At 48.5% G+C, this 13,384-nt stretch overlaps 1 protein-coding gene across 1 annotated transcript; it reads right to left on the bottom strand.

Moving 5' to 3' along the window:
* Nucleotides 1-3,004: 3,004 nt before the first annotated feature.
* LOC127294995 (heat shock 70 kDa protein 15) lies at nt 3,005-8,194 on the bottom strand. The gene is made up of 10 exons (XM_051324898.2): nt 7,998-8,194; nt 6,406-7,626; nt 5,490-5,699; nt 5,295-5,390; nt 5,011-5,205; nt 4,305-4,496; nt 4,075-4,221; nt 3,840-3,989; nt 3,531-3,661; nt 3,005-3,456 (listed from the first exon to the last, which is right to left on the bottom strand). Exons 2-10 carry the CDS (start codon nt 7,573-7,575, stop codon nt 3,234-3,236), a joined length of 2,514 nt encoding a protein of 837 aa, XP_051180858.1. The 5' UTR covers nt 7,576-7,626; nt 7,998-8,194; the 3' UTR covers nt 3,005-3,233.
* Nucleotides 8,195-13,384: the final 5,190 nt, after the last annotated feature.

The following is a 13,384-nucleotide window of genomic DNA, read 5'->3' as shown; positions in this document are numbered from 1 at the left end:
GCCAAATTATTTGCACCTTTTCTCCACAATTCGCTTCCTTTTTATAATTGTTGGTCTATCCCGTGTAGTTTAGTATTTCTGTAAGCCACCATGATTTACTAGAACCACACCGATAAGTATTAGATGCTCATATTGCATTATGATTGTCAAGATATGGTATATTTGCATGATGAAGATGGTTGTGGCTTCCAGTCAAGTTCCGTTAATATCGTACAATATTGTTAGTTGTACTATCGATCGAATTGCAAAGTAGTAGGTGTTACTGATCCTATAGGAGCCATGTAAATTCCTGCAAAGGTTATTATCATATTTTCCGGATTAGTGTCTCTATTAAAGTTCACTTAATCTTTTCACCCAAACTATGCACATTTGTTTGATTTCACCTACAAATATATTGTTATTCTCTAGATCTCTTTTGGATCTTTTCATGTGTCCAACATGTCTTAAAATCTTCTATTGTTGGCGGCAAGCAGAATGTTTCATTGGTCCAGTTTACCTCCTTGCGTGTTGTGTCCATTCTAGATAATGATAATGGCTATTGGCTACACAAGTCTCTTCCATAAGCTTGGCTGTTTTCATTAAGATATATTCCTCATGTTTCAGTAGGTCACGCTTAGTTTGGTCTAAATATCTCAAGGTTGTCAGTAACTTTTTTTAGGATAATTAGGCCATACCTATCAAGAATGACCAATTTGTGATGACATATGTATATCAGCATTGCTATTCAAATGCTCACTAGAAAGCCTAGATTGGTCAAATAATCAAACAAGATATTTCTATAAAACTTTAATGATCTTAGGGGAATACTTATATGGAACCCACACAGTGCAACTATTGGCATATAGGTAGAGAGTATGTGTGTTAGGATTTGTTGTTGTATTGTATTGCCTGATGACGAATGATTATGTACATAGTGCACAATTTTTTTAAATCATTTTGTTCCCTCTTCCATGTGAAATATTTTGGTTTGTGAGAGTAGATGACATTATAAGATGCTCTTAGCTGAGCTCCATAGAAATAGGGAGCTGTTCTCCCTCCGGAAGGTCTCATGCATGCTAGCTGGCCCACCTGTCGACGGGGAACTATTAGTTTCGTTTGGGCACATATGTCGGGGCTTCGTGCCGCTTGCGAAGTTTGGCAACAGGTTACAGGTGCGTGGTTGCATGGCATGTGGAATAGATCGGTGGGGTTTTGCGTGACAAAGAAGGATGTCCTTGGTTTTCCCAGTTTAGTCAATTTGTGCGGTGTCCACTACGCTTGGTTGGGTGCTGTGATTCGCTCAATAGTTTGCGTGTGAGACTATGGGTATGGACTATGGACAGATTGGAGTGACGCCACTGCTCCTGCCACCGAGCTGGTGCTCAGAGTTCAGAGGACAAAATTTCCCCCTCAGACAAAGATTGTATTCTAATAAAGAAATTATGTGAGATGTCATAGAATGTTGTTCATGTAGATACTTTTATCATATCCATTTCAGGGTTCAAGGTATTTTTTATGCTACTATTACAATCAGATTTGTCTCACTCACTCATGGTCCTAATCTATAGCCCTTCTGATCTCAAGTTGGATGATGTTTTGAAGTTGTGTGGCCATGTTATAATATGGTGAACTAATAATACCGAGACACTTAGAAATGAAGCCCCAACAACGCTCAGTGGCCACATGTTATACTTTTCAAGCCAAAAACGTTATGTTCTATCTTTTCTGTATGCATTACATAAACCATCTATATTGAAAGGAAGTTAATGTTTAATAAATTTGTATCTCATGTCTTACGATCTTTGTGTCATCGATCTCTCAGTTTTAGCAAATAAATTAATCATATAACTTGGTATTCTTTACTGCCAATTAGCTTTGGAACAGTTTGTGCCTCCTAATCTCATAGCATTGTTGAGAATGGAGCTCTGATAACGTATTGATGGAGGTTAGGGTACACCTAACCTCTAGCCTTTGAGATTTCTCCTAACCTGCTTTTCCCGATTTGTTTACATTTCAAAGCCTTTCTCCTTGATTCAGTTATAATCTCAAATATTACAAAACAACATCACAGATATTCCCCTTTTCTGTCCAAGAGGTTACTTGAAGAGCTTGGGTCTTGTTTGATGCTCTGTTCAGTCACACCATCATTTCCTTTGAAAAGAAGTATGAGAAAAGGACATTGTTTTTGCTGGGGTTTAGCAAATTATTTTAGTCTGGAACTTTATGCATACGTGTTTTCAGGAGTTGGTTAGCTTTGGTATTTCTTTTTTAGTTAGTGTTTGTTGTATATATTGTTTGTCCGCTATATTTGTTATCAGAGTTTAGTTTTGTATACACATTTACAATTTAGTTCACTTTATTTTTTTCCAACGGATGTAACATTTGCTGCTGGGAGTGGTTTTATTTGCATAAATATAGACCAAAACTACATCATCGATCTAATATCTCACATGTGAAACAAACATGCAAACGATAATAACAAAGAATGGCGCGGCAAGACGCGCAAGGTCCTTCTAGTCAAAGCAGTATATACAAGCGTTTTTAGGTCAAACGGGTCCATGGACACAAATACCGACATCATCTGAGAAGATGGGTTCCTAGTGGTTTACTCACGAGAGGAAGGGGGGAAATGAGCAGTGTTAAAGAAACTAAGATAGCACAAGGTTACTAAAGGAGTGTGCCCGCAAAAATAAAGGTTACTGAAGGAGTGGAAATGGTCTGTTAAAAAGAGTGGAGATGGAATGGAGTGGAACCACTGGCAAAGAATAAAAAGGTTGAACCACTGCGGCAGCTCCTAGGGCTGTGTGGTAAGACCTCCACTCTCCAAGCTTAGGTTAAGGAATGGGGATAACCTATAGAACAGTGGGGTTAGCCTGAAGATACGTCGATCATTGCACCTTGATGGAATGTGCACCCCCTAATTCAAGAACTGGGAGAGCGTGCTGTGCAGACTGTGTTAGGACATGTCAGTGCGCCTAATCATCAATGAAAATGGAAACTCGCAAAATGTCACGGGCACCAAAACTTGAAATGGGACACACTTTCTGCATCACTCAACCAACTGCCGTCAAGAGAACTAAATCCATTGACAACGACACATTGACACCTAAAAACCCTACAGGACAATCGATGTTCTGATACATACATAACCCCACAAACAGGTAAAACAACCGTGCCACATGCTTGCTGCGCTACAAGACACATGCAATTGCAACCAATAACCGAGACAAAAGCTCGGTCGATCAGTGAGATGCTTATGCCGAGGAAGGATCCGTAGAACCATCAGGTTTGTCGGTGTCCATTTCCTCCGCTGCGGGCTGCTCCTGAGCACCTCCCTCACTGGCCGGGTCACCGGCTTCGGTGGCACCGTCTGGGTGCTGCTCCGGCGTTTGAGGTTCTGGTGCTGGGGTTTCTGATGGAGGCGGGGTCTGGGGCTTCGGCGCTGGCTTTGGTTTTGTCATGATCGGTTTGCAGAATCTGCAGGAAAGAAGGTTTTAGAATAGTCATCCCAGACATTAGACAGCACAGCGGAGGTTGTTAGCACAACAAACCTGTCAAGTGCTTCAGCCTTCTTCTTAACCTCAGAAACAAGGAAGGCAGGATTAGCATGCTTTGGCAGAGCATCTTGTTCCTGCTTCTTCTCAAGTAGCCAATTCTCCGCTGCCGAGCACTCATTAACAACCTGTGTGTTAACAGATACAGGTTAGCAGATTACCTCTTATCTCTCATCCACCAGAGGGCTGGTCACAATAACAATAATGCTAACTAAAAATAATTTGACAACTATAAAATACAAGCTAATGATGAACATTTCTATGACCAAGCAGTCATCATCCTCTTTTCAGTGTCAGTGTAAATACCTTTTGTTTCTCCACAATGTCAATATGATCAAACTTTTGGTCATTGGATAATGCAGCCTCCCTGAAACTGCGGATGCAGTACCCCAGTTGTTCAAGAGCTGACCCTCTTTCTTCAGATTCTTTGTAGCGCAACTCGATAGGGCCACCAACCTGCAGGAGAAGAAAGTTCATACATCCAGAACCTCGGCATACAGAAACACATTCTAGACCATGCTGCATAGTATACAAGACATGCCTTTTTAAGTTCTTCCAGTTTTGCAAGGTAAACTCCCTTCGTCTCATCCTCACCATCTTCGTACAGCCAGTCCTCAACCTCCTGGAGCTTAGTCATCAATGATTCCTTGTCCTCTGACGTGACAAAGTCATTGTACTTCTCATAAAGCTGAATAAAAACGAGATAACATCATGTATCACATATTGCACAAGAGTTGATAAAACATCATGGAAACATGCAGCCAAATATACCTTGTTACGCATGTCATAAACATAAGCCTCCACAGCATTCTTTTTCTCTTTGGTTTCTTCCATCACCCTGTCTTGAAGAGCCATTTCAAACTCTTTCTCAACAGCCTTTTGCAACTCATCAGGCCCCATTGCACCATACACCAATTCCGCAACTGGGACATTGGTTTTCTTAACTTTCTTTTTTGATGGACTCTACAAGAAGTAAGATAATTTCATATATTAAATGTCTTACCCAAAAACTGAAGACAGTGCTTTCCCCAAATTATAACATGCATATTAGCGTATTACTGGTCTCATTATTCTTTTGGTGTAAATTATATACTGAACATCTTAAGATACCACTAATAAGATTCTGAATCAGAAGGAATCATGATTCTTTTGGTGTAAATTATGTAAGAAAAGTCTTAAAATACCACTAATAACATTCTGAACCAGCACAAAAAATGATGGTTATTTGTTACGGCATTTAAAAAATGGGCGACTTCCAATCAAAACAAAGTTGAACTGGTAAACTACGCTCAAGTCCAAAACGATGCCGAAGTGCTACCTAACCCCAACAATTTGAGAGAAGTGCATACAAACCCGTGGGTAGGCACAACATAAGACACGCATAGCAATAGCTCTTCACAACATGCTGCAAGCAAAAGACCATCTTCTACAGATAACAATCCAAAAATTAATCGGTAACAGAGATAACAGACCATACCTTGGCATCAGTATCCATGGGAACAGATTTTTCCTCAGAATCTTGCGCCCCATCAGTACCCTCGGCAGTGTCTGAAGGAACTTTAGAATCCTGCATATTGACATCAGTTCCATCATCTGTGTCCATTTTAGTAGCATCCTTTGCCACTTCACTTGTAGCAGAAACCGGAACTTCCACTTCCTCCTCCTCCAGCATCTGTGTACAAGAGAAAACATACAAGAACATTAGAGAGAAGCTCTATATTTTTCCAGAGGAAGCTGGGAGGGTTTGGAATTGCAATTTACCGTCGCTGATTCAAGAGAGACAATGCCATGAATGTTGAGACGAACTTTCACTCTCAGTTTTGCCTTCTCGCCTTTGCTTGATTGAAAAGGGCCAATCTGCATAATGTTCAGCACAACAAATAAATCAGCAACCAGGACCTCCAGTACATGAGCGTGGATTGAATAATTTCAGCAAATGTTTATGATGCTGTGTACCGTGTAAGTGCTAATTTTTTCTGTTATTTGCAAATCATCTGTCTGGACATTCAGTACATCTACGGCAAATGTATTGGACCTATAGAAGGTCAAAGCTTTGACGCTAGGGATCGGATTCCCCTTTGGGAATACCACTGTTTGCTGGGGCTCATTGTTCTGGGAATCTGGCTTCCATGATAAAGCAATTGAAAAGGGAAAACCTTCATTTACCTGCAGAATATCCAGACAATATGAATGATATAAAGGTTCACAGAGGTGCATTCTCCAAAAATGAATTTAATGTCAGACAGTATTGTATCTCGAAAATAACAGGATACAACAGAAATCTCAGTGTATATCAAAGACTTAAATATGTGAAGCATAGCATGGTAGGACATTAGATGATATCAGGAGTGTCCATTCGACAAGTACTTTTAGCAAATATACAGGTGGTCAAAGAAGGCATTTGAAACTAGCAACCTAGATATAAAATAAGATTAATTTAGTTTACTGCTGCAAATCTGAAAAGCACCACATCAAAGTTCATGTGATACTACTCGGCTGCCATTCCAATTCAACTTTTTTAAAAGAAATATATATTCTACAATACAGTCAAGCACACAGGCATTACGTGGGAGACCGCATTGGGCTAAGTGAGCCTAAATAATTAATCCTGGTTAAACTGCAGCATGCCAATATAACTGTTCAAGCTACACAGAGAAGTTGAATGAAAAAGCTACCGCAAATAGCATATATCAGAAGTTCAAGACAACATAAATTAAAGAAAGCAGATGTTGAGAAATCTGTTCTAGTTATGCAAAAAGAACAACAGCAAGCAGAATAAATAAACTTCTTGGATAAACAGTGAAAAAGTTAGAACATAATATTGCTTTGGCAACACTGACCAAAGATGACAAATAAGAAGACAGGTTAGTACCTGGAACTCCCGGACTTTGAATGTGGGACTAAGTATAGCACACTGAAGAGCACATCCACGGGCAACACATTCACTTGCATTCATAGTTCTCCGTGGTTCCTTCCCAAAGAATTCAGTGATAATCCTGATTATAGCAGGAACACGGGAACCTGATCCAACAACCTCAACAAAGTGCACACTTTCGGTGGTCAAGCCAGCTTCTGCCAAGGCCTTCTCCAATGGCCCTTTCACACGCTCTAGTACCGGGGCGCTGATCTGTTCAAACTCATCCCTCTTAATGAACCCTCGCACATCCTTCTCATCCATCAAGCACTCAATATTCATTGGTGCCTCTGGATTGGCGCTGAGCATCTTCTTGAGCTTCTCACAGGCCACCCGCAGCCTAATGCAGGCGCGGGCATTCTGGTAGACATCAATCTTATACTCCTCCTTAAATTTTGCCGCGAAGTGCTTAAATAGGGCTTCATCGAAATCTCTTCCACCAAGAGACCGGTCATATGCATGGGACAACATCTTGAGCTGCCCCTTCTTGTACCCGACAATGCTTACCTGCATGCTGGCATGCCCGACATCAACAAAGGCGACGTTCAACTGGTCATTCTCCGGGAGATCAGTCTTGTAGATGCCATATGCCAATGCGGTAGCAGTAGTCTCATGGAACAAGCGCAACGGCCGGAGACCGGCAATAGTTGCGGCATCAAGAACAGCCCTACGCTGCAGGTCAGTAAAATAGACTGGGATACCAATGCAGCAGTCGATAACAGCGGAGTTCAGGTTACCCTCAGCAATGGTCTTCAAATTAGACAGCACCATGGCAAGCAGCTGCGTGGGAGTAAACGAGCGCTCCTCCCCCAGATACTGCGCGTGGACAAGGGGGAACCCATCAGGGCCCTCCGAGACACGGAAAGGGAAGGACTGCAGATCACGCTGCAGTTCAGGATCGGCGAACTTGCGGCCGAGCAAGCGCTTGACCTGCGAGACGGAGTTCTTGGGGTTCATGGTAGAGTTGGCGGCGCCTGCAGTGCCAATGAAGCGCTGCTTGTCACCAAAGCAGACGATGGCAGGGGTCTCCCGTTTGGATTCCTCATTGAGAACCACGTCTATGCCACGCTGCCGTGCCACCCCCACAATGCAGCTCTCGTTGCCTAGATCAAATCCCACCACGCTCATCTTGGAATCGGCGGCTACAGCTGGTCACACGATCTAGATCGCAGCCTACACCTGCAGAAAGGGAGATCGATCTATCGGAGTCATATTCCTAGGAGAAGCAGCGAAATTTCACAAATCGAGACATGTAACCTCATTCTCTCCACTCCATGAACCAAAAACACGAAAGATATAAAATTTAATAATATGAAAGGACACAAACGCCGATCTAAAGCCCCAACCCAACGCCCCTAAAACCGAAAGCACAAAATCCCACAATGACGAACTGATCTGCTACGAAGGTAACACACCCTTTTTTTTCCTACTAGAACAAGAAGATGATAGAATGGTGAAAAGGAGACAGGATACAGGTACAAACAGAGATCAACATGGACGAATTAGCAGCGGTTCAAGTAAAAAACTCGGGCGGAAAGATTGGATCGTACCCTCGTTGGGGAGGCCGAGGCGAACGCCGGTGATGCTCCTGCAAATTAAGATTCGCGCGGCTCAGGCTGGTGGCTCTTTTCCCTGGAGGAGGAGGAGGAGGCGCCGAGGCGGTGGTATATGTGTGCGCAGAGGTGGTGCCGTCGTGCTCTGCTCGCGAGTGTTCGTCTTCCTTTGAGAGACGTCCTGAATGTTCTGGAAGGCGGAAACCCTTACAGCTGGACGAGCCTGGGCTGAGCATCGCGGCCGTTCGTATTGTGGGCCGCCTGCAGGGCCATGGGACGGTGAGCAAAAGAAACTGCGTTCGCTAGAGTCCACACACCTGAAGCGCCGGCCTGGGTAGCCGGCCCAGGTAGGTGCTTTTTTTCTTCTTCTTTCGCAGTTTCTGTCCTTGTTTTCGGTTTTGTTTTCTTTTGTTTTTATAATCAACAATGTGTACTTTCTTGGACATCCTTCACAATTATTTTGAAATATGTAAACATATTTTCTCTCATATGATTATTTTCCATAAACTATAAACATTTTTGAATGATACCCATAGGCGCCGCATCGCTCGCTCATTTGTGCGATGATTCACGATTCAGAAAAGGGCACCCGGTCTATTAACAGCCACGCCTTATCCCTCGCATGTTCCTTATCCCTTCTCTCTCAACCACTCTTTCTCTTCCAAAACCACCACGGAAAGCACCGCGCCGGGAGGTTCCAGGAGGAGGTCGCCGTCGGGCACACATCAGGGGAGGTGACAGCCGCCGTCGGGCACGCGTCGGGGGAGGAGGACGCCGCCACCAGGCACGCATCTGGGGAGGAGGCGGACACCATCGGGCACGCAGCGAGGGAGGAGGCGGCCGCTGCCGAGCACACGGCAAAGAGGCCGCAAGCAGGCGCGTCTCCGACGAGCGCGCGGAGGAGGCATCTCTCGCCACACAGGAAGGGCTTCGCCAGCGCCTCTGGCGAGCGCGAGGAGGAGGCATCCTTCGCCAGCGTAGGGAAGGCTCTGCCAGGTCGCCGCCGACGAGCGCAACGGGAAGACATACATTCGTAGCGCGGGGATGATGATGCTTCGGGGAGGCCATCGCCGACAAGCACGTCAATGAGGCATCTCGCGGGGTCGGCGCCACCGCAGACGAGCAATCTGTGGGGAGGCCACCACGGAGAATGCATACGGGAGACCGCGGTTGTAAGAGCATCTCTACTCGTTTGGCCACCCCACGCTGAAATCCGGGATTAATTTCGTCTGGATTGGACGAAAAAATGGCGTGGGGAGGCCCAGTTTCCGAGCCGCGATCCCAGGTGGAGCCGTTGATTTAATTTTGAAAAACGTAAACTTGACGAAATACGGCAAAAACGACTGAATTTAGACTAACTTTAATGATATTTACTATATAGAGGGCGAAGTTCATACATAGATGCCGAATTCGACTATATTTCGAATTCGGCTAGGGGAATACAACTCTAAATTTTAAAACACGGCGCTCTACATGCCCAAATGGCGGTAGAACACCGTGTAGTCGCCGCCATCATCGTCGGAGCCGTCGTCGTCAAACTGCGGCGGCACGGCCTGGCTGCTATCCTGACCGGCGTCTCCCCACCGGCCACTGGTGCGAGGCGGGGACGGCGATGGCTTGTACCAGTCGTCGTCGGAGGCGTCGTCGGAGGCTTCGAGGTCGATGACGGGGACGGCGATGCCGGATGGAGGAGTCGCAGGCCGGCGGTAGCGAGCGACGTCCTCGAGGAGCCTCACCTGCCGCTCCGCCTCCTCCTTCTCCCACTGCTCCCTCGACCAGGCGCAGGCCTGGTCGAGTGGCATCGAGTTCTCGGTGGGGACGAGGTCCTGGAGGGACCTCGCGATGACGGCCTCGAGGATGGCGGCGTCCTCGGCGCTTTCGGCCTCCTCCACCTTCACCTTCGCTGGCTTCCGCTTGCCGGAGGTGTCGGGTTCGCGCTTGGGGCGGCGCCATCCTTGTGCCGTCGATGGCTCGCGGATGACGATCCCGCGCGCGCGGTTGCTCGGCGGAGAAGACGCCTCCTTTTTCACCGGCGCCAAGGATGGCGCCGACCTGGAGATCGACCTCGCCGCCGAACCGGACGACGAGGAACTGGCAGCCATGCGCCGTGGCTGCCAGCTTCCCATGCGGCGGCTGGCCGATGCCCTCGACAGTGGGGGCATCGTCCGAATGGGGAAGTTGCCGCCCTCGATGTGCTCGAGGACGGCCTCGAGCGTCTGGCCCGGCACGCTCCACCACTGCTTGCGTCCGGCGGCGTCGTTGCGCGGAGGCGGAGGTGGCGGGCCGTCGTACGTGGCGTGCTCCTGCTCCCACCGGCGAAGGAAGAAGGAGTTCCAAGCCGTCAGGTTGTCGGGGTGGTAGCGCGGCTCGGCGCGGTCCTGGTCCGACAACGTTAGTCGGACCTCCTCGATGGCAGCTTCGAGGTAGCGTCCCTGCGGCGGCGACGGGATTGGCACGCCGCCCGCACTAAGCCGCCACCCGCCGCCGGGAGGCCTCGTGTCCGGCGGGCAGGGGTACCCCGCCTGGTGGAGGAGGTGCCCCTCCCACGCGTGGAGCGACCGGCGAGGGAAGCCGTTGTCTGCCGCGCCGTCTTCGTCGTTATAGGCCATGGATCTCGTCGAGGTAAGGAAGAGGAAGAGGAAGAGGAAGACTGGTGCGACGCGTCGCGGCGAGCGGGGTATTTAGGCGAGCCAGGAGCCGGCGATTTATTGCCGTGTGGATGCTACGCGTCCGCGGCGAGCTGACCGGCGGCAGCCTTTACTCCGCGCGGAAGACGATGCGTCTGTCGCTGACCGGCCGGGTCCATCTCTCGCGCGGGAGATAAATCTCGGCGTTTCGCGCGCTTTCGCTTCGTCCGGAGTCCCCGAGCGCGCCTCGGGGGATCGGGGATAGCGTGGGCTCGCCGGATGTATTTTGGCCCAAATCCGGAGGAAAACGAGGAATCGGGGACGCGACTGGGCCGAAATTCGCCGTCCGGATGAGAAAAACGGGGCCAAGTCGGGGAGACGAGTGGGGATGCTCTAACTTGTGAGCATGTCTAACAGGCCCCTTATAACCCGCCCACCCCGTAAAATTCCGGCGAGATACGGGGCATGCGCGGTTTGGGCCGTCTAGCAGGCCCCGTATTCGGGCCGCCCCGTTTCGGCAGAATACGGGGCCCAGGAAATCGGCCCCTCCGCCCCCTACTTATACCGGGCGCAGGTGTTAACCCCTCACTCGCAACCCTAGCTCCGCCGTGCGCCGCCTCCTCCTCCTCCTGCTCCGGCGAGCAATTAGTCGCTCCCCCGCACCGCATTCCACCCGCCGCCACCTGCATGGACTCCCGCCGCCGTAGTAGCGCCTCGCCGGTGAGCGGATCGAAGCGATCCCGCTCGCCGGACACCGTGGAGGAAGCCTGGCGGCTCAAGTGCAAGTGCTCCGCCGCGGGGAGCTGCCGTGCGGCGTGCCGGTACGCCGGCGCGCTGTACGTGCCGGATCCGCTCCGGGAGTACGCCGCGGGTGGGCGGTGGTACCGGCAAGATCCGCCGCTCAAGCCGATGAGCGGCGAAGCCTTTGAGAAGTGGCTCGCCGAGTGGCAGCGCGACCGCGCGGCGAAGGCGGCATGGAGGGCGACCATCGGCAGCACCAGCGGCGGAGGAAGCGGAGGCGGCGGAGGAGGACGCGGCCATCCGGCGTGCGGTGGCCGAATCCGAGGCGGATGCCGCCGAGAAAGCTCGGGCGGAGGCAGAGGAGGAGGCGGCGGCCATCGCCGCTGTGGCGGAATTCCAGGCGAAGGAGGCTGCCGCCAGGGTGGAGGAGGAGGCTGCCGCCAAGGCAGAGGAGGAGGCTGCCGCCAGGGGGCCTTTCGTGCCATTCATCATCCTCGAGTAGCTAGGATCGCAGTAGATCGCTATGTATATGTATGATCCAGTGTATGATCAATCAAGATGAGGTTTAATTTTCCCGGGGTTTTAATTTTTAAAAATACAGGGCGAAATACGAGGTCTGCTAGACGAAATGGTTCAGCAAGACGCACTTTTGGGATACGGGGCGAGAAACTCGCGTTATACGGGGCAGAGAAATAAGGGGCCTGTTAGACCTGCTCTAAGCATTGTGATATTCCGGCGGCCAACGTGATGTTTGCATCGGTTTTTCTCTTCCCCCAGATCTCGATTCCATTCGATTTGCAGTTTGTCTGTTGATTTTGCATGTGAACAAAATCATGCGAGTGATTTTCTAGTTCCATGTCTTGATTTTTGTGGAGAACAAGAAATGCATCATATATCAAGTCTCACAATTGTTAATTTTACTAGTATTTGTTTATTAAGCATTATGAATCTGGCAGCTAGGAACTGACAATTGCGAATGTAAGAAATCATAGCCAAGGTGTCCGAACAATCAGGTAGTTGTTTTCCAAGAACCTGGCAATTGTGCAATGAAAATCTGTTAGCTGAAATAGAAAACCTAAATGGGTGTCTAAATAATCAGTTATCTGGCAATTATATTAGCATGGGTGTCTATAAATAATCTGATAGTTGCTCTTCTATAAAAACCGGCAATTGCACAAGAAAAATCTGCAGTTGCATTGGAGAGCGCAGAGAAGGTGTCTAAAATAATCTGGTAGCTACTTCAAAAAATGTGGGAGTTGCGCATTAGAAATCTGGCAGTTGTATTAGAAAACCTAGAGAGGATTTAAATAATGTGACAGCTACCTTCTAAAAACCTGGTAGCTAATATTTTCTCACCGTGAGTCAAAAAATAAGATTCCAAAAAGTGTAAATCATGGCACATAGATAAGCACATGATTGGAACAATGGCAAACAACTAGCTAGCGAGTAAATTACAGAAAACTACCACAATTGGCGCGAACATTATGAGTCAGTACCTGTTTTGGTAATTTTAACATGTCAGTACCTACATTGGGGTAGAGAGAACCGGTTCGCGCAAAACTGTCTTAGACAGTGAAATTAGCACTTAGGCCCCACTGTCTGGTGCCAGCTAGCCAAACGTCCGTTTCTTCGAGCGTTAGGGCACCGAGCCACTTAGCGCCTTGCTCCGACCCGGTCGGACCCCAAAACACTTTCTTCTCGTCCCCATTCTACCGTGCTCAAGTCCTGGTGGCGGCGGGATGGAGGAGCCGACAATCCCGGGTGGTGGTCGTCGGTGCGACGAGAGTAGCTGCGGCGGTGGAGGAGTGGCAAGTAGCAACAAGGAGAGCGCTGTTGAAGATCTGGATGAGTTGTGGCCGTCGCGCCCATCGTCGGCGGCAGCGGATTTGCTCGCCATGGTTTGGGTGGACAATCTCGCCACTTCTGAGCGCTTCACCAACGGCTTCGGCGGCCAGATAGAGTAAGATCATGTACCCATTCTTGTAGGCTGGATTATCTCCCACATCACAGTAATTT

Source organism: Lolium perenne, chromosome 1 (genome assembly GCF_019359855.2).
Source record: "Lolium perenne isolate Kyuss_39 chromosome 1, Kyuss_2.0, whole genome shotgun sequence".
Classification (NCBI taxonomy): Eukaryota; Viridiplantae; Streptophyta; class Magnoliopsida; order Poales; family Poaceae; genus Lolium; species Lolium perenne.
Note: the sequence above shows the minus strand (reverse complement) of the source record. Positions and strands in the feature narration are given on the sequence as shown.

Bases quoted from the DNA above. Each gene is read 5' to 3' on its own strand.
- LOC127294995 (XM_051324898.2), bottom strand. From the start codon at position 7,575: ATGAGCGTGGTGGGATTTGATCTAGGCAACGAGAGCTGCATTGTGGGG. The intron at 4,497-5,010 runs GTATGGTCTGTT...TACTTCTTGTAG, and splicing joins CCATGGATACTGATGCCAAG to AGTCCATCAAAAAAGAAAGT. The intron at 3,662-3,839 runs GTATTTACACTG...GTTAACACACAG, and splicing joins ACATTGTGGAGAAACAAAAG to GTTGTTAATGAGTGCTCGGC.